Source organism: Saccoglossus kowalevskii, chromosome 6 (genome assembly GCF_978046115.1).
Source record: "Saccoglossus kowalevskii chromosome 6, keSacKowa6.1, whole genome shotgun sequence".
Lineage (NCBI taxonomy): Eukaryota > Metazoa > Hemichordata > Enteropneusta > Harrimaniidae > Saccoglossus > Saccoglossus kowalevskii.
Genome location: NC_140646.1, coordinates 17510800 through 17536679, shown reverse-complemented (window position 1 = coordinate 17536679; position 25880 = coordinate 17510800). Strand labels below are relative to the sequence as shown.

Here is a 25880-nt window from a genome sequence, read left to right as displayed (position 1 = left end):
TTTCTGATTTATTGCCATTATTGGTATTCCATTATCAAGTATGTTACTTGTTCTAACTTTACGAAGGCTAGCGTTTTTAAGTTTCTAAGATGGAATAATCTTCTATCGAAGAAATGACCTCGCTTGGGGTTCAACTATTTAGTGACGTCATCGCTTCGTGGCAGAAGTCGTGATTCTGATTCTGTCTATTATCTGACTCAAGCATCGCATTATGGCTGCTCTCGTCATCATTGCTGTCGTTCTATTGGTTGTTGTGATCGCTGTGTTTTATCTAGGCACACTGTTTGGAAGTAAACAGGTAAGCAGACGCTGTAATCGACTGACAACAATGTATTTCCCTTCCAGGACATGTCTGTGGTTTACAACGCGCTGGTACAGGAGTGAATATATAATATGACATGCCCTATATTGTATTGGTTCTAAACGACCGACTTGAGTATTCGGCAATCGTAGTCACATATGCAAATGAGCTAGTACAGACCCAACAATGTATTGAATACGTGCAACGAATAATACAATTACTGTGCGCTTATCAAAACAAGTAAGAATACTGTCAATGGCGATGGCACGGGGGGGGGGGGTCAGATGCACGATGGCCTCCTCGAAAAAAATGTGTCAGCAACATTTGCCCCTTAAAATGCAGGCAATAGCGTTTCAGAGGGTCTAGATTTCAAAATTGCTTCTGGACCCCCGAGTATGGTCTTGCCTTCGGCGCGAGGTTTGTGAAATGCAAAATGTTATGCCGTCTTTCTTCTCTTAAATATTTACAAAGCAGGAATCAAAAATATATCTCAGGTATTTTTTAATACCTGTTGATACCTATCTATATTTTTAATCTTGATCGGGGGTTAGTCCTGGTCGTCAGTTTATTTAGTGCGCTAAGACGTTCTAACAATATTCCGGTCAAGATAAAATGTATTTTAGGGTCCAGATCGAGATACACTTTTCATACACTATATCCCGTTCGACGGATTGTGTTACGTGCACCACAATTGATAGTAGGAAAAACATCTTTTTGAATAAAATACATTTCACACTCTTCACACTTTATTTAGAATATTAGCTCTGATGCTGACAGCCAATGTCCATATTATTATTTAGTCGATGTATTAGGGTTCTCAACAAAGCTGATTTCAGGTCTGGACCTGACATAATAATTATGGGTGAAGTGTTAAGTTTAAGACTTCCTTGAAAAGTAAATACATTTTTTTTGGTCATACTGCATTCAATGTCATGCTAGTTACAATGCATAATTCATATTTATCGGCTTTAATATGACTATCGTGATGGTCATAATAGGTCGGTAATTGTAATTATTGGATACATCATATTTATATTTCATAGATTACTTTCAGCATATCGGCAGGGATATATCTGTGAATAAACTTAGAATAAATACACTGACAAATTTACATATGCAACTTTGTAAGTTGGGACGTTAGTTGAGCTGTGAGACGGATATATGGGATAAACGGAACATAAGATTCTTGTCCGCTGACATTTATAGAAACATAGTATGCGGAACATGGTGAATACCAGTTATCGGAATTTATTTGTACTATTTTGGTGTGTGCAATTTTAAGACACTATAATGTCCGTTGAATTGTAGGAACAACTGCTTGCTAGAATACCAGGCATGGATTCAACTAACACTGAGTAAGTAGAATTCTGATTCATAATACATTCTCAATAAGTTAAAAAAAAACTATGTCAATAATCAATGCGTTTACCATAGGCTCCTATGGTAGGGGTATTGTGCCATATCTCATGTTGTAGACTGGAGACATTTAAAAATCATATATTGTGAAGGATGGGTTAGTTGTTGTTCTGAAATTAAAAATGTGGTTACAACTTACACGTTGTATTCTATGGAACCGTTCTGAAAATGGAATTTTTTGTAAAAAAACCCATTAGATCAAGTTCTCAAACTACGCCACTGTACACACAAAAGAATATGCCATCTCATAGTGACATAGCTTCATGATTTTACATACTAAACCAATGAGCATTATCATGTGATATATGATAATTTTTCACAAATGTTGAGAAGCCTTAGATTGTGGGATCAACTACACGTGGGACTACACTTATTGGGCCGTTATGTGGATATTTTGTTAGTCGGTATGTTAATATGATTTGGAATATTTAATAGCTGCATCATGCAAATACAAAAATGATTACTACATTACACATTCGTGCTGTCTCATTTCAGAGATGGTAACATGCCGGATATCACAGCTGCTGGTAGTTTCCACGAGTTTCTGGTAAAACTCCATACCAAATATGGTCACGTAGCAACATTTTGGTATGGAAAAACGCATTTTGTCAGTCTGGCGTCCGCAAAAGCGTTTAAAGATACGAATAAACTGTTTGACAGGCCAGGTAAATATGTGCTATGTAGTCAGTTATAGCACCATAGTCCATGAGATACGCCGTGTTTGAAAAAAGTCCCTCTAACAAAATTATGTAAATATGTAATATTATAGATTAATGGGTTAGAGTGACGTTCATGTGCTAGTTTTGCAATCATGAATATGTGCGTCATGTGACTGTGATTTCGAACGATAAGAATAGTGCATTTTAATTTTTAACTCATGCTAATATAATAATGTATATCTGCTTAATCCGGTCATGCCCGATACATTTACTATGTTTACTTGTTCAAAAGTTTATTGCACAGTTATATTATCTGCAACTGTAGAATCCCTACTGCGGATGTAATATTGTTCTGTTGTCATTCATATGAATAAAACACTTCCACAGCTGTACTGTTCGAATTTATGAAACCCTTATTTGGAGAAGAAAGTATACAGTATGCAAGTGGAGAAGATGGCAAACGGCGTCGCCATGACTACGACCAACTGTTCAGTTATGATGCGATTAAAAACTACTACAACAAGTTTCAGGAAGTAAGTGCGATTTTGTGTTATTCAAAGTGCGCTGTAATAATAACTTAACTTGCCCTAATAATCATGGAATACTAACTTGCAATATGCATCACGGAATACAGTCCTTTTGATATCTTGAATATTTTTCAACCTGAAATGTTTAATTACTTGTAATTATATTCTGACCACTCGTAATTATTCGCAGGTTTTAATGGTTAATCCCATATCCAAACATTAACTGCTCATCCATATCAAGATAAATAAGACTTTTTATTGAAATATTTATAATGTATACTGTGATACTTGGTATGCTCTATTGACAGGCTACTGATGCGGTTGCTGCGAAGATTGAATCTCTGGCGTCGGATGAACACGTTAATATAACTGAATACATGTCTCTGTTGGTTTTGAAAGCTCTAAGTCATGCTACGTATGGAGATTTCTTCAAAGATGACGAAAAAGCTATCACCATGTTACGTCACTATGAAACCGTAAGTACACCAGCGAAGTTTGAGGTAACGGTTTGAGGTGCTATAATGGTATATGTATATAATAGAATTCATATCATCAGTACATTCTCTTAGTGCAAATGTATTGAGTAGTTATTTGGTGATTGTATAAATAGTTGAAAATTGGTTTATTTCAGACAATGGCCATTTTGAATCAGGACATATCTAAAAACACTGAAGCTGGGCAGAGATTCGCTGAAGGTAATAAATTATTATCGGGAATTTAAGTGATAACTTCATAGCTTGTTATACATGCAATGATCAACACCTATGATATATATTTTATGTCTTTAAATTATTGTATTACATTATAATATTTGGTTAAGATATTACTCGTTTTTTTAACCGCATTATTCTATGTGGTTTGCAGTAGTACGATTAGTATGTATGCTTTTTTATTCTTCGAATACATTTTCCGTTTCTGTTGTTTCTGTTTAATTAATATAAAACAAATACCCATCTCAGTTGAATATAATGTGTGATGTGATCTGTGCCGGCCTAAAGGAAACAAATTCCCGGAGGGTTGGCTTTACATGTGTATAGTCACAGATGTTCCAATGGCCTTTTGTGTGAACACTACTTACTAGACTATATATGGCCTTTATCGTGGATCTTAGATCGTATGTGGGCCCATAAAGTAACGCTTTAAGCCCCTCAAATCAATATAATCGTATCATTCATCTCATGAACAGCTTTGTAGAACTTAACTTGCTTGTTAATATGTTGACACGGCCGTCTGACATATGAACACAGCCGATGCGAAAAACAGGCATTATCATCAATAACTGCATTCATCATATTTTACAGCTTTGGAGGCATGGCATGATTTTATGCGAGCCATGATTCAACATCGACGAGATAACCCACCAAGTGATGACGATTGGACATTTATTGATGTTTTGATGGCAAAATCATCGTCCGAAGAAGAGCTTATATCAGATACTACAGGCTTCTTCATTGCAGGCTATCACACTACAGCTTTCAGTTAGTGCCTTTGTGATAGTATTTCAATTCTATTTTCTTGTGACAGACATATTTTCAAGAGATGCACTCAAACATATTCAACGTAATTCATAAATGGTTAAAACAAATTATTTAAGAGTCATACATAGTACATTGATTCTTGGTCGTGATTTTGTTCTTTAGTTTTAGTGAAATAATTTTCTATTCGTCCGCAGTGATGGTGTGGACATTATACTACATGTGTGAAAATCAAGAAGTGCAGGAAAAAGTATACCAGGAAATAATCGAAGTTATTGGCAAAGACGAACAAGTAAACCATGTAAACCTGGAATTACTAAAGTAAATTAAACCAAGTTCGCATAATGTAAACGTCGATTGTGACGTTTATATACTCCATATAGTAATACAGTGTATTTGTAGCTTGGCTATAAACTTTAGTGATTTTATTCACTCAATAGTCGTATATGAACTGACATACTGCAGTAAATACGCATCACAGCAGGTGCACTGTCAGTTACGCCACATCGCAATGCCCTCCCCTCCAAAAAACAGCTTGAATGTGCAGTGAATGCATTCTTAAGTGTATAGTCTAGAATAATCAGAATCAGAACGACCTACCAGGTTCCCATTCTTCAGGGATACGATGATTGACGTTGTTCGGTTCATGTAGTTTTTTCTGCCATAAAATTAAGATAATGACACAGCTTCACGCTCTATAAATGTTAATGTATAACACTTTCTCATAATATTGCATAGATACATGAGATGTGTGTTTGACGAGTCCATCAGGTGCTCTGTGTTGGCACCGTTTGCAGCCAGGGTCAATATGAATGCAGACATGGTGGTACAGGGCTATACCATTCCAAAATGGGTAAGTATTTCAACACTGGCATTATACTCAATAATAGTGTGTTGCTCTATATAATATAACGATCTTCCTCATTACATTATTATAATTTTGGTTTATTTGATAGATAAAACAAAAAACAATAATCAAAACTCGCGGATTTAGTGATAGATTCTTATCGTCATACCACCAATCTAGTCACAGCGAATATTAATGCCATCGTAGACCCCTATTTACTTACAGAAAGTTTTGACAGGTGCTAAAATTTCGAGACACGTGATCATTCCTTGTTTGGAAGGCTTGACGGCCGTAATATTGTCCTACTGGTTTTGGATTTTGATTTCTGTTTTACAAATAGAGCACATTTCAAAAGTTGTTAAGATAAACATTTTATTCCTGATACCATTTTTATTATATTTGCAGACACCTGTGGTGCATGCATTGGGTGTTGTACAAATGGATGACGAAATATGGCCTGAGCCTGAAAGGTATACGATATATTGGTTGAATACTAATTAAATAGTAACAGCATTTGATTTACTTTAGACAAACTTCACGAGAAAACAAATATATATATATATATCTATTCTATTTTTATAGAAGAACCTTCCCAAATAAAAAAAAATTCTAAAATTTAAAAATATAAGAAGTAGTCACTAAACCATGTACTTTCACACTCAAGCAAGATAATAGACATGTTGGTGAACTAGCCTTGCACTGTGAGTGTTTTATAGTTTACACTGCAGTTTTTTTCACAAATAAATTTTTTTTTAAAAAAGTACTGCAGACCACACTTCTTTATATTTTTAGTGGGCAAGCCATGTTTCCACATACAAAAATACACATAATATTTCTATTTAATTTATTTTATTTAAAAAAAATATTTTAGAAGCATAACAATACAACGACTAGATTTGGTGTCACAGTTTGCTCCCAATTCATACTGGAATATTGCCAGCAATAATTAATAAAGCTTGTTCAGAAAACCATTTATTCCCGACATCATATTCAATGGCTAGTTCTCAGGATCTACAACAGTAAATAAATAAACAGAAATCATTTTGATGCGTGGTTTTTAGATGACACTGCCATATCGCACAGATATTCAACACCACCATATCGAATTTGGATTTGGACCATACCATTTCAAGCTGCAGGGTGTCTAAACAATGACTCAACAAACAATAAACACATTTTCCACCCACCACACAAATTTTAGCCACAATTGAACAACCAAGAAAGCAACAAATATCAGGCTGCATCTTGAAAACAACGAGATACCGCATTACAACCAGTCATTACAAACATGAAATCCTCCACCCTTCCCAGTACACCCTACAGCATTAATGGTTCCTATACTCATTTGCATCTATGTACAACAAGCTTAGCCAATAGATGCACCTGACTCATCAAACTTTTGACCAACCACTCATTCTAAATATTGTGGAGTGAGGGCGCTATTTATTAATGAGAGGAATCTTTTAAACGAATAAAACAGATTTATATATATATATATATATATATATATATATAAAATTTCAATTTATTGAAAATTCTTGTTCACAATTTAAAACAAATTAAAACCTTGATTATTATAGAATATTTAAACTCATCGGCCCGTACCATGTAACATGCATCGTATAAAGGAATTAAAATGTACGAGTAATTATCATACAACAAACACACACACAAAATCAACCAACCTGCACTCTCCCGCCGTTGACACAAACTGCTGTCTGAAGATATGTTATGTGTGTTTAAACAACCATGTATACTGATTTAAATAAATGAGTTTTGTACAAGTTATATTGTGCCTACAATAAATTTTAAAATGCTGTACTTGCTCTTAAATTGTATACGACAGGGAATTAACTGCACAGTTTGATACCATATCATATAGTGTATATTTTTTTTTCTCAGATTCATTCCAGAACGATTTTTGCCTGAAAATGCCAGTACACGTCACCCGTTTTCATTCCAACCATTCGGGTTTGCTGGAAAACGAAAATGCCCTGGATATCGTATTGCCTATGCACAAGGCGCTGTATTCTTAGCTACATTGTGTAGAAAGTTTAAATTTCAAATGGTAGAAGGGCAAACCGTTGAGAGGAAATATGGATTCGTTACCATACCGAGTAACGATATTTGGGTTACAGTTGCGAAGAGGGACTGATTATGTAAATATGTTGAATTAACTGCTAAAATAATACGTCTCTTGTGGAATATATAAATATATATATTATAAATTTGTTCTCAAGCTTCACACGTTTTATATATTTCAGAATGCCTATGATAATTATACACATTGCCTTAGGTTATTTGCTTTATAAACTGATATACTATTTAGTTTCTTTAGTGCACGCTTTACAGCTATAGTGATTTGATTGTCTATATTTTCAAATAGATTCATTAGATATAACTAACTTTTAACAATATCAAAATAACGTACAACTAACATGGTATGCCGTTTGACAGAAATAGTTTGCTGTGTACAACAAATCATATACAAATAAACAATCATTGTGATAAATAAACATATGACTTTTACTGTACATGACTGATATGCATAATAACCGGTGTACCAAGTGGACTATAGCGATGATTGACCCAAAGATGGGGTGCATGGCAAGGCACAAATAAGTTGACATGATTCTCATTTACGTGTTCATGATTATACATTATGCTAAATTGATATCGCCTATTGTAAAGATAATGGATAATGGATAATATATTGTTGTGTCTGTTTCCGAGCTGTCACCATAACCTACTCTCGAAATGACATACTAACTAACGTTTCTGACAGTTAAGACTGAAAGAGGAATTGTTGTGTATTGTATATACAATGAAGGATGAGTGTTAATAAATGACAAAATGTTTTGAAAATGTGTCGGTGAAAATCAATACGACAACCAATCTGATTGGGATATAATGTAGATATAAAGTGCCGTGTATACAACGCCTCCCATTCTCCCTGGGCTAATGGACACCCTTTTCCTTTCAATTCGAGTGATGGGTATTTGAACAGCCCAGGGAGTAATTACACAATCTCTACTGTAATGTTGAAGGTACATGATGAGGGTGGTGATAACGTTGTGCAGCAGATTCAGGCATAAAGTGAAGATGTAAATGACCTGTATAACAGTGATAATAGTAACGATAGTGTGCTTCCTCCTAATCTTTACAGTGGCAGGACTTACAGCATAGACTTACATACTGCGATAGATACAAGTTGGAACAGAAATACACCAGGTACTGAACTGGTGCGTTACGTAGACGATGGTGATAATGTTAACTAACATGACATTTATGTGGATGACGAAAATTGGAGTACCATCATTTCAAAACATATTCCCTAAAACATTATTGACCAGACAGAGAAGCGAGACGAATTGCTATGCCTAATGGATTTAACGCAACAAGGATGTTGATAATTATTGGTCAAAAATCCAGAATATTGAAACAGCAGTTTTTCTGGCATTCTAATAATTATGACATTGACGTAAAATGTGACACATCAGATACTACATCCTACGTAAAGAACGCCAGAAGGGGCCAAGCTAATATTATTAATCCGGATAAAAGATCGAGAGATAAACACAGCTAATTTGCATAGTCTCTCCAGTATTACATACAGTGATAACTTGTTGGAACAGTTATACCACCATCACTGCAAGGTGGCGATTTAAGACGCAAGTTATTTTATTATTCATTCAGTTTTGCATGGTGAAGTTTTATTATTTTTTCGCAACGTTCTTTGTTTACTTGTTATGGGTTGGGGAATTTCAGTTTATTTGTTTTATGTTTTTTACGGTAGTTATGAGCGGGACTCGAACACACTGCCTTTTCAAGCTAATTTTGTTTGATCTCGATGACACGCGTGTGAACCACGCCACAATGCTGGTCGTTGAGTAGTGTTCATTTTGCTAACTTCTTCAATGTTCCGATGAGTTGAACAGGAAAGCTAAAACGATAGCTGGTTTCCAATTGCTTCGGTTCCAGGGAGTGTGTATCTTGAAGGATTCGAACCCTTGACGTTTGTATTAGGTGGTTTTTCATTTTCCATGTTTGCTACGCCATATAATGTAACCACTTCCCTGTTTTATTGTGATGTTGTGAGTGTTTAATGATGACTTCCTCACCCGTAACGCCATGACCCACTTTATGTGTAATGTCTTAAGGTAGCAGGATAGTTTTTTTGCATGAAAAATGTAAACACCTATAATCGGAATAAATTTTACAAGAAACCATACAATCTATATATGTTTGGAAAGCTCTTGACTTGTATTTTCCTATTATTAATATTTTGTGAACATTGTGTTTGTTTTAGCGTCACGTGATTCTGAAAATCAGCGGGGCTGATAATTTAACTAACGTGAATACAATTTTAATTGTCATCTCTACAGTCATTCATGCGATCAAAAACTTTACACTGTTTTGAAGTAAAGGATATGAAGTTTAAATCCGTATTACTATTTTTTGCATTAAGTTTTTTTTTTCTTTCCGAAAATCACAAATTTCCAGCACGTTTTTTGGTGTTAAAGTTAGAGTATACCGTTGGTTTACGCGAGGTTTGTGAAAAAACGCAATAGAATTTTGCAAATATGCAAATACGGATTGGAAGCCAACATATCAAAGAGTAAGAAAAGCTAAACGGCGACATCGTAGCGCTATTCACTGAAACGCCATTTAAAATTAGGTCAACGGTAATTGCCAAAAACCGAACACCGAGAAATCGGCACTTTTATGATTTCAAACTTCAATCAACGTTAACTCCCGTTTCAGCAGCAAAATTTACATGGGCTAATTGTAAATAAAATGCTTTGAAAGTTGTTTTCGAGAAAAATCATGAACCGACATTTATATCTGTGAAAAACTTTGTTTTTTGGCCGTTTTCTTTCACGCTGTGGAGTTTTGTGACGGTCTGTGCTGATAACGAACGGTGACGTCATTCATTAGAGCTTGGATTATGCAAAGTGGGCGGTTCTGTTTGCGAGTAACAAACAATACAGAGACTACACTTGGCAGTTGAAGTGTTTGCAAATACAGTGTATTTATTTTTGGGCCGTTGTGTTTGTAAACTTATTAGTTCAAGCATGCCACGAGTTTCGGAGTCTCCTGGAGGCAGCTCGTACATACTGGCGAAAGGGCGGACCCGTTACTGGTTGAGGTAACCCCTAATAGCTTGACAGTTTCACCAGAGCGCACCGCCCCTTTCCAATCGCTCGCATTCCAATGGCAGCCTTTTTATTTATTTAGAAAACTGCTCCTTTCTTTCGAGATGACGGGAAGCTAGGCTGGCTCAGTTTCGATCGAATACAACTGCCTAGACCGTGACGCCTGCGCTCCACTATTGAGATATTGCATACTTTGCAAAATTGACAAATCTCTTTTTCTAGGGCGCCATTCAACAGTGACATGTCAACGAGTCGAATCTCGCCGTCTTCAAACGATCGGCCATGACATTCACTCTCACTTTCTTCTTCTACGTCGGAAGTTAACAATATTTTCCTGCGAGATACAGACATCTCTCGAACGTTTTGAACAGGAGTATCACCCACTATATCGAAGTCTGATTCATCGGACTCCCAGTGTCACGGTAAAACTTTCTTCGCCCACTTCATGGCTGACACTGGTTTCGACGGGGAAATCCGTTCTGTACGAACCCAGCATCGTCTCTTTCACAATCTTGTTTGACAGGAGTGATCATTCTTTTGATGTTTTTCTTCTTTCTTCCTCGCTTTCTTTTTCTTGGAAATTTTCGCGTGCTTACTATCTCGTCCATAATTAGTGAATGACAACTAAACTAAAGAATTACTGATAATAATTGTAAAATGTGATTCAGTGATGTATGCCTGCATGTAGCATTTCCTGTGCTATTAAAAATCAAACCCCGTGTAACCTCAGGTCTTATACTTATAGATGAATCTCTTCAAAATTTAATTGTAACCGGACTCACAGTTATCATCTATAAAAACTACCTAGATTTTAGATGATCCTTTTATTTTTTACCGAAGTCGTACGAAAAAGTCAACCCTTGCCTTGCGTGAAACACTGGTCCACTATCCGATGTCAAGACGTCGGCGGGGGGGGGGGGGGCACGCTACTATTTCGTTGCCGTGCATTTTGTTCGCATGAGTACATTAGATAAAACAACCAAGTATTTATCAGACAGATTTATTACATGTAACATAATTTACGAATTTAGAAAAACCTAAGCATGCAAGTATGCCTACTTGGTGAAAACTCCTCTGAAAAATGGATTATATAAACCAGGTCCAAGCATATTCTTATCATTGATCAACCCTTACATGTATTTTGTGGCCTGAATTTACATGCAATGCATAGCCACCACAGATGGCCGTATTTTATTGTTTGCAACCATATTTTGTAAAAGGGAGCCCCCTCCCAATGTAACTGCATTACTTCTGGACTAAGAAAGTAACCCCGTGGTCAGACACTTTTCAATGACAAAGCCAAGAAAAAAATATTACAGAAATTTTTTTGTAAGTTTTTATTCTGTTAACATATAATTACATTGAAGTGGTACATTCATGTACTTTTTTGATTATTCAAAATTTGTTGTTTCTAAAGCGATTGTTTTGTCTTTGCTGTACTTCCTGTCTAGAAAGGCAGCAGTGCACACATCTTATCAGCTGTGTGTAAACTACAAACAGATATCTTATCAGTTGTTTGTAAATAGCAAATAAAGAAAGTGGCCCAACTTAAAACTATTTACCCTCAGTTCAGTTATGTTTGTAAACCATGCATATTAATGAGATGCACTAGTTGGGTGTACACTGGATAAACAAAAACTTGGCCATTTGTTTGCACACTAGAAAAAAATCAGTTTACTTGTACACGATATTTTTTTTCAATAAAATAAATACACCCATGTATGTAGCATGCCTTCGGGAGCTATTCGTGTGATTTTCAAAAAAAAATGTGAAAAGTGCCCAAAAAACTATTCTGCTACCTTAAGTATCTTTATTGTAATTTGTATATACCAATTCTTATATACCGAGCAAAGGACCCCGATCGAAGGTCATGTATTTTGTGACGTGACCAATTCGTGTGTAGGTACGGCTTCTAGAACTGTGCCGGGCTGTGCTTTAATCAATTACCTTCGACTTCCGCCATTATACCATGACCTTGTCTATGACCCATCTACTGAGTTATGTTGACCCTTTGTAATGCGGCGTCATTATCGAATCAGCATTTTTCTGATCTATTGATGTTATTTTAAGTACGTTATTCGACCTAATATTACTTAGGCTGGCGTTGTTTAACTTTCTTAAAATGGTATAATCGCCTATCGAGGAAATGACCTTTTGGTTCAAATCGTTGGAGTTCAACTACATAGTGACGTCACCACTTCGTGCCAGATACAGCGCCGTGATTCTGATTCTGATGGCTCGACCATCGCATGATGGCTGCTCTAGTCATCATTGCTGTGGTTATTTTGGTTGTTGTGATCGCTGTGTTTTAATCTAGGCACACTGTTTGGAAGTAAACAGGTAAGGGGCCAGTGTAATCGACTGACAACGTATTCCCTTTTCAGGACATGTCTATTGTTTATCACGCGCCATGAAACAGTGAAATGTGTGACATACGCTTTGCATTGTATTGTTCAGTTTCTCACAAGTAATTGGTATTCATCAATGTCTATAATCATCAATTTGTAAAATCACGTCCAAATTGTAACTCGATGTCCAACTAACAATTAACAGAACTACGAGTTACGGACAACATATATTTTTATTTTTGTTTAACGTTCAAATTTAGTAACTCACACGGTATGAAATCGCGTGTTTCCGATACGGTTACACAACGGTTACATAGCGGTTATGCAGTAAAACCGCCGCGTAACCGTCGCGTAACCGTCGGACTATGGGGGTGGCATATTCGTCGCGTAACCGTCAGCCGGAGATGCTACGTTTGTCGTCCATTCAGTCCAAGTAAATCAACGGTAATTTCTGAAAAACCGCAGATTTCTGTTCAACGTTTATAACGTATATTTTTAAATAACCGCTGATTAAGTTGGACGGAAGAAACGTAAATGCAAAAATATACGCCAATTTACGTTGAAACTAAAACAATATATACAGCTGGGTAACCGATCATTACGTTAACGGTTTCCGGCGTATTCTTGTGTTCTTCCACGTCATGTACTCAGAGTACGCCCATTGTAAATTACAGTTATTTTGACGTTTCCCGAGAACTGCCTTATAATATTTATCATTACATGGTGTGTATAACCGTTTACAATTTAAATGTGCATTAGCTAATATAATAAAATTATTCCATATTCGTATATAGCGCCCTCGTACAGCTTGCTTTTAAATTGCTCGTTAATTAAGTACAATTATTCCCCCGTCATGATCCCGCCATCAACGACAAACACAGTCGTGGCTTGAAGATTGATGTACCCCAAGACGTACTCCAATACATCACGCTTCTTGTATGTCTTTATTAGATCAATTTATGACATTTCAAAAATATAAAAAAAAGTCTAGTTGGGCTATGATAGAACGAAGTTCCGTCATATTTTATGTTTTGGAAAAAAAAAACGTGTAAGGGGCTGCACTTGAACTCAGCCAAGAGAGCTCACACTTGTTTGTTAATACATTGTTTATAATCACGTGTGTTACTTCTACAACAAAAGAGGTTTTACCATTGTGACACCAAGTGATATTTGTTTTGTCTGATGTGACTGAACTTATAAACATACTGTTGATTAACCTATGATTAAAACACGCAATTAATGTTTCTTAAAACCATTACTTTCAAAAGTTAGAAAAAAAGTGTCATTTCAAGTTTCATTTCAAGTCACTTTCGAATACACATTAGTGGCGTTCACGTCTAGATCTACTTGAACGCTCGGCACGAACCAAAATCAGTGGTGAACACATAACTATAGATATGATCGGATACAGTAGTAATGAATGAAATGAATGCAAACTGTCGTCGGCGACGCATATTCATGTGCTGCAACCGGTATTTTCTTGCAATGCTACATTGACGTAAACAAACAAAAAATCGAATCTTCTAAGCCGACAGCGTGATTTCTGCACGAGCCGAGTGGGTCCCGACGTGGGTCCGGACAAATGCCAATGTTTTTCACTGTATTGAACTTCTTTTACTTTTGGACAATGGACTGTACAGTGGGTACCAGCACTCTGAAGAGTTTGAAAATGGCTTTATAGCCTTTCCCATCTTTGTGGGCATTCACAATGCTCATGCAGAGGTCATTGCTGAGTTCCTTTGTTTTCGCCATGATCATAACAACTGAGGAAGATTTCATTATTGCACTTGATCTTATACTTTAGAACAATGGCATTCCAGAACTCACTTACCACCTTGGAAATTATTCAGACTGGCCTACACATCTTTACATGTGAACAAAACAACATGCAGATTGTCTGAAGCATGTGCATATCAGATGCATATGGCCAAATGCCATGCTTTAACAAAGGGTGTGAATAATTTTGAGTGAGTCAAAATACAAATAAAGTAATATGCTTTTTTGTTATGCAAATGAGGTTGTACAAAACTCATTCAGAATTTTTACCTTTCAAGTATCCAACCACGGCCAAAATATTCTGTACCCACCTGTCGTTTTCCAAATTTCAGTTGGGGTATGAACAATTCTGTTTTTAACTGTATGCTAATATACCACACTATGTGAGTACTAGTTTATTGTATTAATTATATTATCAGCCATTTTAAACAATATCAGTTTTTATATATGCCTAAGCATTTTTACAGATTAAAAATATGCTTATGATATAAAATATGCTTAATAACAAAATATTAAAATGGCTTTATCAATAATGTCAATAGAATAAACACATGAGTATAATCTGTTATTTGTGCTTGTCACTTAAAATTTCCGGAACTACCAATGACAGGGCGATTTATCCAATTTTCATACCATTCTAAGCAATTACACCAGATATGCCAGCCATTCAAAAATAGGAATATAATTTAACTGAACGTCAATTGATTTGGCACTAGACAAATTATCTTTTGCTTTCCTAATTTTATTCTATATTCTTAAAAGTCTCTGGGGTAATCCATTCATTGTTCTTCTCCTGTCCTTTCTCAGCTGCATCCTTGTATGCTTTTCCTATGTTTACCCAGGTAACTTCAACATCATCTTGCTCTTCTCTATCTCCATCATGTTCTAGAGCACAGAAATAATTTTTTGAAATGACTTCTCAACTTGTTGGAAAACTTCTGTCCGATGTCAGATTCATAAAGTCTATCAATGTAATGGACTTTACGCCTTTGCTTCCAGGATGATGTAGTACGTAGAACTCGTACCACGGACAAAAAATCCGTTACCGAAAATAGAACCCTTACAGAGCCAATTAAAGGGATGTGCAGGAGAGATATAATGATAACAAAGAAACTATGCAACTCGTAACAACTCAACTCAAACGACGTGTTTCATTGAGAAATACAGTGGCGTAGCAAATTACGCTACAGACCCACGTCGTTGTCTGTTGTTTATTAACGATATTCATTTACCGGGTCGACAATTTCGACGACATTTATCATTCAGCGTTTTTATTTCTTTGATTGTCGTAATACGTGTTAAGCATTTTATATCATTCAAAAGCACCAGCGGGAAACGATACACGTTGTTTTGATTTGCTTTTAGCATAGTCCATTAATATAACGTTGTCATAAATTGTGTAAGTAGGTTGTGTCATGCGTGTACACTATCTTTGTAAGTTATTTTGGCGTCTGTTTTTATAGCATAAAACTACATGCCTTCAGTTGTTTGTTCAGTGATACTCACATGCTGGATATTGCATTTAATCACGATCCTAGAGGGACTGTACTTTAACCAATGTGACTTCCGCCATCCTACCATGACCTCGTCTATGACCCATCTACCCCTTGTAATAGTTCGCCATTATCCAAGCAGTATATTTCTGATTTATTGCCATTATTGGTATTCCATTATCAAGTATGTTACTTGTTCTAACTTTACGAAGGCTAGCGTTTTTAAGTTTCTAAGATGGAATAATCTTCTATCGAAGAAATGACCTCGCTTGGGGTTCAACTATTTAGTGACGTCATCGCTTCGTGGCAGAAGTCGTGATTCTGATTCTGTCTATTATCTGACTCAAGCATCGCATTATGGCTGCTCTCGTCATCATTGCTGTCGTTCTATTGGTTGTTGTGATCGCTGTGTTTTATCTAGGCACACTGTTTGGAAGTAAACAGGTAAGCAGACGCTGTAATCGACTGACAACAATGTATTTCCCTTCCAGGACATGTCTGTGGTTTACAACGCGCTGGTACAGGAGTGAATATATAATATGACATGCCCTATATTGTATTGGTTCTAAACGACCGACTTGAGTATTCGGCAATCGTAGTCACATATGCAAATGAGCTAGTACAGACCCAACAATGTATTGAATACGTGCAACGAATAATACAATTACTGTGCGCTTATCAAAACAAGTAAGAATACTGTCAATGGCGATGGCACGGGGGGGGGGGGTCAGATGCACGATGGCCTCCTCGAAAAAAATGTGTCAGCAACATTTGCCCCTTAAAATGCAGGCAATAGCGTTTCAGAGGGTCTAGATTTCAAAATTGCTTCTGGACCCCCGAGTATGGTCTTGCCTTCGGCGCGAGGTTTGTGAAATGCAAAATGTTATGCCGTCTTTCTTCTCTTAAATATTTACAAAGCAGGAATCAAAAATATATCTCAGGTATTTTTTAATACCTGTTGATACCTATCTATATTTTTAATCTTGATCGGGGGTTAGTCCTGGTCGTCAGTTTATTTAGTGCGCTAAGACGTTCTAACAATATTCCGGTCAAGATAAAATGTATTTTAGGGTCCAGATCGAGATACACTTTTCATACACTATATCCCGTTCGACGGATTGTGTTACGTGCACCACAATTGATAGTAGGAAAAACATCTTTTTGAATAAAATACATTTCACACTCTTCACACTTTATTTAGAATATTAGCTCTGATGCTGACAGCCAATGTCCATATTATTATTTAGTCGATGTATTAGGGTTCTCAACAAAGCTGATTTCAGGTCTGGACCTGACATAATAATTATGGGTGAAGTGTTAAGTTTAAGACTTCCTTGAAAAGTAAATACATTTTTTTTGGTCATACTGCATTCAATGTCATGCTAGTTACAATGCATAATTCATATTTATCGGCTTTAATATGACTATCGTGATGGTCATAATAGGTCGGTAATTGTAATTATTGGATACATCATATTTATATTTCATAGATTACTTTCAGCATATCGGCAGGGATATATCTGTGAATAAACTTAGAATAAATACACTGACAAATTTACATATGCAACTTTGTAAGTTGGGACGTTAGTTGAGCTGTGAGACGGATATATGGGATAAACGGAACATAAGATTCTTGTCCGCTGACATTTATAGAAACATAGTATGCGGAACATGGTGAATACCAGTTATCGGAATTTATTTGTACTATTTTGGTGTGTGCAATTTTAAGACACTATAATGTCCGTTGAATTGTAGGAACAACTGCTTGCTAGAATACCAGGCATGGATTCAACTAACACTGAGTAAGTAGAATTCTGATTCATAATACATTCTCAATAAGTTAAAAAAAAACTATGTCAATAATCAATGCGTTTACCATAGGCTCCTATGGTAGGGGTATTGTGCCATATCTCATGTTGTAGACTGGAGACATTTAAAAATCATATATTGTGAAGGATGGGTTAGTTGTTGTTCTGAAATTAAAAATGTGGTTACAACTTACACGTTGTATTCTATGGAACCGTTCTGAAAATGGAATTTTTTGTAAAAAAACCCATTAGATCAAGTTCTCAAACTACGCCACTGTACACACAAAAGAATATGCCATCTCATAGTGACATAGCTTCATGATTTTACATACTAAACCAATGAGCATTATCATGTGATATATGATAATTTTTCACAAATGTTGAGAAGCCTTAGATTGTGGGATCAACTACACGTGGGACTACACTTATTGGGCCGTTATGTGGATATTTTGTTAGTCGGTATGTTAATATGATTTGGAATATTTAATAGCTGCATCATGCAAATACAAAAATGATTACTACATTACACATTCGTGCTGTCTCATTTCAGAGATGGTAACATGCCGGATATCACAGCTGCTGGTAGTTTCCACGAGTTTCTGGTAAAACTCCATACCAAATATGGTCACGTAGCAACATTTTGGTATGGAAAAACGCATTTTGTCAGTCTGGCGTCCGCAAAAGCGTTTAAAGATACGAATAAACTGTTTGACAGGCCAGGTAAATATGTGCTATGTAGTCAGTTATAGCACCATAGTCCATGAGATACGCCGTGTTTGAAAAAAGTCCCTCTAACAAAATTATGTAAATATGTAATATTATAGATTAATGGGTTAGAGTGACGTTCATGTGCTAGTTTTGCAATCATGAATATGTGCGTCATGTGACTGTGATTTCGAACGATAAGAATAGTGCATTTTAATTTTTAACTCATGCTAATATAATAATGTATATCTGCTTAATCCGGTCATGCCCGATACATTTACTATGTTTACTTGTTCAAAAGTTTATTGCACAGTTATATTATCTGCAACTGTAGAATCCCTACTGCGGATGTAATATTGTTCTGTTGTCATTCATATGAATAAAACACTTCCACAGCTGTACTGTTCGAATTTATGAAACCCTTATTTGGAGAAGAAAGTATACAGTATGCAAGTGGAGAAGATGGCAAACGGCGTCGCCATGACTACGACCAACTGTTCAGTTATGATGCGATTAAAAACTACTACAACAAGTTTCAGGAAGTAAGTGCGATTTTGTGTTATTCAAAGTGCGCTGTAATAATAACTTAACTTGCCCTAATAATCATGGAATACTAACTTGCAATATGCATCACGGAATACAGTCCTTTTGATATCTTGAATATTTTTCAACCTGAAATGTTTAATTACTTGTAATTATATTCTGACCACTCGTAATTATTCGCAGGTTTTAATGGTTAATCCCATATCCAAACATTAACTGCTCATCCATATCAAGATAAATAAGACTTTTTATTGAAATATTTATAATGTATACTGTGATACTTGGTATGCTCTATTGACAGGCTACTGATGCGGTTGCTGCGAAGATTGAATCTCTGGCGTCGGATGAACACGTTAATATAACTGAATACATGTCTCTGTTGGTTTTGAAAGCTCTAAGTCATGCTACGTATGGAGATTTCTTCAAAGATGACGAAAAAGCTATCACCATGTTACGTCACTATGAAACCGTAAGTACACCAGCGAAGTTTGAGGTAACGGTTTGAGGTGCTATAATGGTATATGTATATAATAGAATTCATATCATCAGTACATTCTCTTAGTGCAAATGTATTGAGTAGTTATTTGGTGATTGTATAAATAGTTGAAAATTGGTTTATTTCAGACAATGGCCATTTTGAATCAGGACATATCTAAAAACACTGAAGCTGGGCAGAGATTCGCTGAAGGTAATAAATTATTATCGGGAATTTAAGTGATAACTTCATAGCTTGTTATACATGCAATGATCAACACCTATGATATATATTTTATGTCTTTAAATTATTGTATTACATTATAATATTTGGTTAAGATATTACTCGTTTTTTTAACCGCATTATTCTATGTGGTTTGCAGTAGTACGATTAGTATGTATGCTTTTTTATTCTTCGAATACATTTTCCGTTTCTGTTGTTTCTGTTTAATTAATATAAAACAAATACCCATCTCAGTTGAATATAATGTGTGATGTGATCTGTGCCGGCCTAAAGGAAACAAATTCCCGGAGGGTTGGCTTTACATGTGTATAGTCACAGATGTTCCAATGGCCTTTTGTGTGAACACTACTTACTAGACTATATATGGCCTTTATCGTGGATCTTAGATCGTATGTGGGCCCATAAAGTAACGCTTTAAGCCCCTCAAATCAATATAATCGTATCATTCATCTCATGAACAGCTTTGTAGAACTTAACTTGCTTGTTAATATGTTGACACGGCCGTCTGACATATGAACACAGCCGATGCGAAAAACAGGCATTATCATCAATAACTGCATTCATCATATTTTACAGCTTTGGAGGCATGGCATGATTTTATGCGAGCCATGATTCAACATCGACGAGATAACCCACCAAGTGATGACGATTGGACATTTATTGATGTTTTGATGGCAAAATCATCGTCCGAAGAAGAGCTTATATCAGATACTACAGGCTTCTTCATTGCAGGCTATCACACTACAGCTTTCAGTTAGTGCCTTTGTGATAGTATTTCAATTCTATTTTCTTGTGACAGACATATTTTCAAGAGATGCACTCAAACATATTCAACGTAATTCATAAATGGTTAAAACAAATTATTTAAGAGTCATACATAGTACATTGATTCTTGGTCGTGATTTTGTTCTTTAGTTTTAGTGAAATAATTTTCTATTCGTCCGCAGTGATGGTGTGGACATTATACTACATGTGTGAAAATCAAGAAGTGCAGGAAAAAGTATACCAGGAAATAATCGAAGTTATTGGCAAAGACGAACAAGTAAACCATGTAAACCTGGAATTACTAAAGTAAATTAAACCAAGTTCGCATAATGTAAACGTCGATTGTGACGTTTATATACTCCATATAGTAATACAGTGTATTTGTAGCTTGGCTATAAACTTTAGTGATTTTATTCACTCAATAGTCGTATATGAACTGACATTCGGTTCATGTAGTTTTTTCTGCCATAAAATTAAGATAATGACACAGCTTCACGCTCTATAAATGTTAATGTATAACACTTTCTCATAATATTGCATAGATACATGAGATGTGTGTTTGACGAGTCCATCAGGTGCTCTGTGTTGGCACCGTTTGCAGCCAGGGTCAATATGAATGCAGACATGGTGGTACAGGGCTATACCATTCCAAAAGGGGTAAGTATTTCAACACTGGCATTATACTCAATAATAGTGTGTTGCTCTATATAATATAACGATCTTCCTCATTACATTATTATAATTTTGGTTTATTTGATAGATAAAACAAAAAACAATAATCAAAACTCGCGGATTTAGTGATAGATTCTTATCGTCATACCACCAATCTAGTCACAGCGAATATTAATGCCATCGTAGACTCATATTTACTTACAGAAAGTTTTGAAAAGGTGCTAAAATTTCGAGACACGTGATCATTCCTTGTTTGCAAGGCTTGACGGCCGTAATATTGTCCTACTGGTTTTGGATTTTGATTTCTGTTTTACAAATAGAGCACATTTCAAAAGTTGTTAAGATAAACATTTTATTCCTGATACCATTTTTTATTATATTTGCAGACACCTGTGGTGCATGCATTGGGTGTTGTACAAATGGATGACGAAATATGGCCTGAGCCTGAAAGGTATACGATATATTGGTTGAATACTAATTAAATAGTAACAGCATTTGATTTACTTTAGACAAACTTCACGAGAAAACAAATATATATATATATATATATAATCTGTTCTATTTTTATAGAAAAACCTTCCCAAATAAAAAAAAATTCTAAAATTTAAAAATATAAGAGGTAGTCACTAAACCATGTACTTTCACACTCAAGCAAGATAATAGACATGTTGGTGAACTAGCCTTGCACTGTGAGTGTTTTATTGTTTACACTGCAGTTTTTTCACAAATAAAAAATTTTTAAAAAAGTACTGCAGACCACACGTCTTTATATTTTTAGTGGGCAAGCCATGTTTCCACATACAAAAATACACATAATATTTCTATTTAATTTATTTTATTTAAAAAAATATTTTAGAAGCATAACAATACAACGACTAGATTTGGTGTCACAGTTTGCTCCCAATTCATACTGAAATATTGCCAGCAATAATTAATAAAGCTTGTTCAGAAAACCATTTATTCCCGACATCATATTCAATGGCTAGTTCTCAGGATCTACAACAGTAAATAAATAAACAGAAATCATTTTGATGCGTGGTTTTTAGATGACACTGCCATATCGCACAGATATTCAACACCACCATATCGAATTTGGATTTGGACCATACCATTTCAAGCTGCATGGTGTCTAAACAATGACTCAACAAACAATAAACACATCTTCCACCCACCACACAAATTTTAGCCACAATTGAACAACCAAGAAAGCAACAAATATCAGGCTGCATCTTGAAAACAACGAGATACCGCATTACAACCAGTCATTACAAACATGAAATCCTCCAGCCTTCCCAGTACACCCTACAGCATTAATGGTTCCTATACTCATTTGCATCTATGTACAACAAGCTTAGCCAATAGATGCACCTGACTCATCAAACTTTTGACCAACCACTCATTCTAAATATTGTGGAGTGAGTGCGCTATTTATTAATGAGAGGAATCTTTTAAACGAATAAAACAGATTTATATATATATATATATATATATATATATATATATATATATATATATATATATATATATATATATATATATATATATATATATAATTTCAATTTATTGAAAATTCTTGTACACAAATTAAAACCTTGATTATTATAGAATATTTAAAGTCATCGGCCCGTACCATGTGACATGCATCGTATAAAGGAATTAAAATGTACGAGTAATTATCATACAACAAACACACACACAACATCAACCAACCTGCACTCTCCCGCCGTTGACACAAACTGCTGTCTGAAGATATGTTATGTGTGTTTAAACAACCATGTATACTAATTTAAATAAATGAGTTTTGTACAAGTTAAATTGTTATATTGTGCCTACAATAAATTTAAAATGCTGTACATGCTCTTAAATTGTATACGACAGGGAATTAACTTCACAGTTTGATACCATACCATATCATAAAGTGTATATTTATTTATTTTCTCAGATTCATTCCAGAACGATTTTTGCACGAAAATGCCAGTACACGTCACCCATTTTCATTCCAACCATTCGGCTTTGCTGGAAAACGAAAATGCCCTGGGTATCGTATTGCTTATGCAGAGGGCGCTGTATTCTTAGCTACATTGTGTAGAAAGTTTAAATTTCAAATGGTAGAAGGGCAAACCATTGAGAGGAAATATGGATTCGTTACAATACCGAGTAACGATATTTGGGTTACAGTTACAAAAAGAGACTGATTATGTAAACATGTTGAATTACCTGCTTACATACTAGGTTTATAGTGGGATATATATATATATATATATATATATATATATATATATATATATATATATATATATATATATATATATATATATATATATATATATATACATCAAGTTATTTGATAGTGATTCGATTGTTTATATTTTCAAATAGATTCATCAGATATAACAAGCTTTTAACAGTCTTAAAATAACGTACTACTAACATCTAACATGGTATGTGTTTGACAGACATAGTTTGTTGTGTACAACCAATCATATACAAATAAACAATCATTGTGATAAATAAACATACGACCTTTACTGTACATGACTAATATGCATAATAACCGGTGTACCAAGTGGACTACAGCGATGATTGATCCAAAGCTGGGGTGCATGGGAAGGCACGAATTGACAGGACTCCCATTTAAGTGTTCATGATTATACATCATGCTAAATTGATATCGCCTATTGTGTAGATAATGGATATTGGAAGGTATATTGTTGTGTCTGTTTCCGAGCTGTCAGCATAACCTCCTCTTGAAATGACATACTAACTAACGTTTCTGATAGTTAAGACTAAAAGAAATTTTGTTGTGTATTGTATATACAATGAAGGATGAATACTAATAAATGACAAAATGTTTTGAAAATGTGTCGGTGAAAATCAATATGACAACCAATCTGATTGGGAGATAAAGTGGATATAAAGTGCCATGTATACAACGCCTCCTATTTTGCCTAGGCTTATGGACAACCTTTTCTTTTCAATTCGAGCGATGGCTTTGGGAACAGCCCAGGTAGTAAGTACACAATCTTTACTGATATTTTAGGGGGTCTATGATGAGGGTAGTGATAATATCATGCAGCAGGTTCAGGCACAAAATGATGATGTAGTGTAGTATAGTATATTTATTGCAAAGAGCAAATACAGTTTCACTTAACAATTGTAACAATAGAGAAAAACAAATCATTCAAGTTCTGCTTTTCATACAAAATAAACACAACTCGCTAACTGATTTCAAATTACAATCGTTTCTTAAATTCATGAGCGAGATAAATTTGTTGTAAGTGGGATTGGTGCGAAACCATAGAGGCACAATTCTGCTCTAATACGTTGATAACGATGGCAAATAGCTAAAATGATATTCGTCTTCAACATAAAGTTGATTGCGTTCAACACAGTATTCACACAATCTATTATCGAGGGGGACATTTTCATGTCTTCCATTTTCAATACGCAAATTGTGAGAAGAACAACGTAACCTTGAGAATGCAGCTCTGAATTTGAAAACATGGATGCAAGACTAATATTTTTCTTGATCAAGTGACGGCTTAAAATCGAGATAAGAACGGCGTTTGGGGGAAGAAGCAGTGTAGTCGTGCCATACTTGTTGCGCACAATCTTTAATTCTCTGTGTGAACTGTGAAAGAAACACACTTTTCGAGCCCACACCTTGGTTCAGCCATACATGACCGAATCCAAAGCGAAATAGCAACATTTTTACATTAAAAGCCCAATTTACCGATGTTATAACACGTTGGTCGGACAATCTTTTTAACATTAAATAACATATCTATTAATTTGAATGAATCAGATGTGGTCATACCACCAAGTTTTTGAATCAAGACTTTACGTTAAAACATTGCTTTTTTACCCTGTGCTGATTGGTTTAATTTGGTCGGATTCCAACTTAATCTTGAGAAAAAATATACACCAAGATACTTGTACTGACGATTTTAATTTTAACCCTGCGAAAAACAATTATCTCTGTTTTGTTTAGGTTTAGAGTTAGACCCCAGTGAGAACAAAATTGGTGTACTTTATTTGTCGTTTAGTATGTAATGGCATATCAGAACTCACGGCTACGCCGTCCGCGTACATCAAGATATTTAGGTTGTGAAGATCGCTGTCAATGCAAACACCCTCTCATCCAACAGTACTAGCGTATGAAACTAGATCACTGATGAAACTAGTAAATAATATAGGGCTAAGCATACAACCTTGACGTGTCCCGATAGTCCATTTAAAATATACAGTGAGACCACCAGATGAAATAACACGTTTGCAACTTGCTGTACATTGAGCGGATAACCGACAAAACAAAAATTGTGCTGCCATGGGTTGGAGTGTGAAAATATTGTCACTTGTACTGTAGCCTCGCCGAAAACCACATTGCGCTTCAGATAATATACAATTCTAACGACACCAGTGGTCCAGACGTGAATTTTGGATTTTTGTTAGAATCTTGCTTGTTACTGATATAAGTAAGGGAGATACCCCTGTAATTGTTGACATCAGAACGATCACCTTTTTATGTAGTGGCGAGATAATGGCTTTACACCAGGTTAATGGAAAGTTGTAGCTGGAGAGTATGTTATTGAATAGAAGCAATAAGACAGGACCAATGTGAATCCAGCTATGTTTAAATAGTTCTATTACAAGGCCATCGTGACCCGGAGC

The 25880-nt window shown here is 35.5% G+C and overlaps 2 protein-coding genes and 1 long non-coding RNA gene across 4 annotated transcripts; 2 read left to right on the top strand and 1 right to left on the bottom strand.

The window, feature by feature from the left end:
- Window positions 1-157: 157 nt before the first annotated feature.
- LOC144359983 (cytochrome P450 20A1-like) lies at window positions 158-9463 on the top strand. Of its 2 annotated transcripts, XM_085500127.1 has the most exons (12): window positions 158-298; window positions 1610-1656; window positions 2213-2382; window positions 2764-2909; window positions 3212-3379; window positions 3535-3598; window positions 4205-4381; window positions 4576-4699; window positions 5117-5231; window positions 5631-5695; window positions 7128-7384; window positions 8392-9463. In XM_085500127.1, exons 1-11 carry the CDS (start codon window positions 212-214, stop codon window positions 7378-7380), a joined length of 1416 nt encoding a protein of 471 aa, XP_085356253.1. In that variant the 5' UTR covers window positions 158-211; the 3' UTR covers window positions 7381-7384; window positions 8392-9463. The 2 variants fall into 2 exon arrangements, with proteins under 2 accessions (XP_085356253.1, XP_085356252.1); XM_085500126.1 differs by lacking the exon at window positions 8392-9463 and having other exon boundaries at window positions 7128-7741.
- Window positions 9464-15226: 5763 nt separating this feature from the next.
- Window positions 15227-16103, bottom strand: LOC144359987 (uncharacterized). The gene is made up of 2 exons (XR_013422116.1): window positions 16012-16103; window positions 15227-15390 (listed from the first exon to the last, which is right to left on the bottom strand). It is a non-coding gene; the product is annotated as an uncharacterized LOC144359987 (long non-coding RNA).
- A 198-nt stretch (window positions 16104-16301) lies between these two features.
- LOC144359988 (cytochrome P450 20A1-like) lies at window positions 16302-24069 on the top strand. Its single transcript, XM_085500769.1, has 11 exons — window positions 16302-16442; window positions 17754-17800; window positions 18357-18526; window positions 18908-19053; window positions 19356-19523; window positions 19679-19742; window positions 20349-20525; window positions 20720-20843; window positions 21080-21194; window positions 21596-21660; window positions 23152-24069. Exons 1-11 carry the CDS (start codon window positions 16356-16358, stop codon window positions 23402-23404), a joined length of 1416 nt encoding a protein of 471 aa, XP_085356895.1. The 5' UTR covers window positions 16302-16355; the 3' UTR covers window positions 23405-24069.
- Window positions 24070-25880: the final 1811 nt, after the last annotated feature.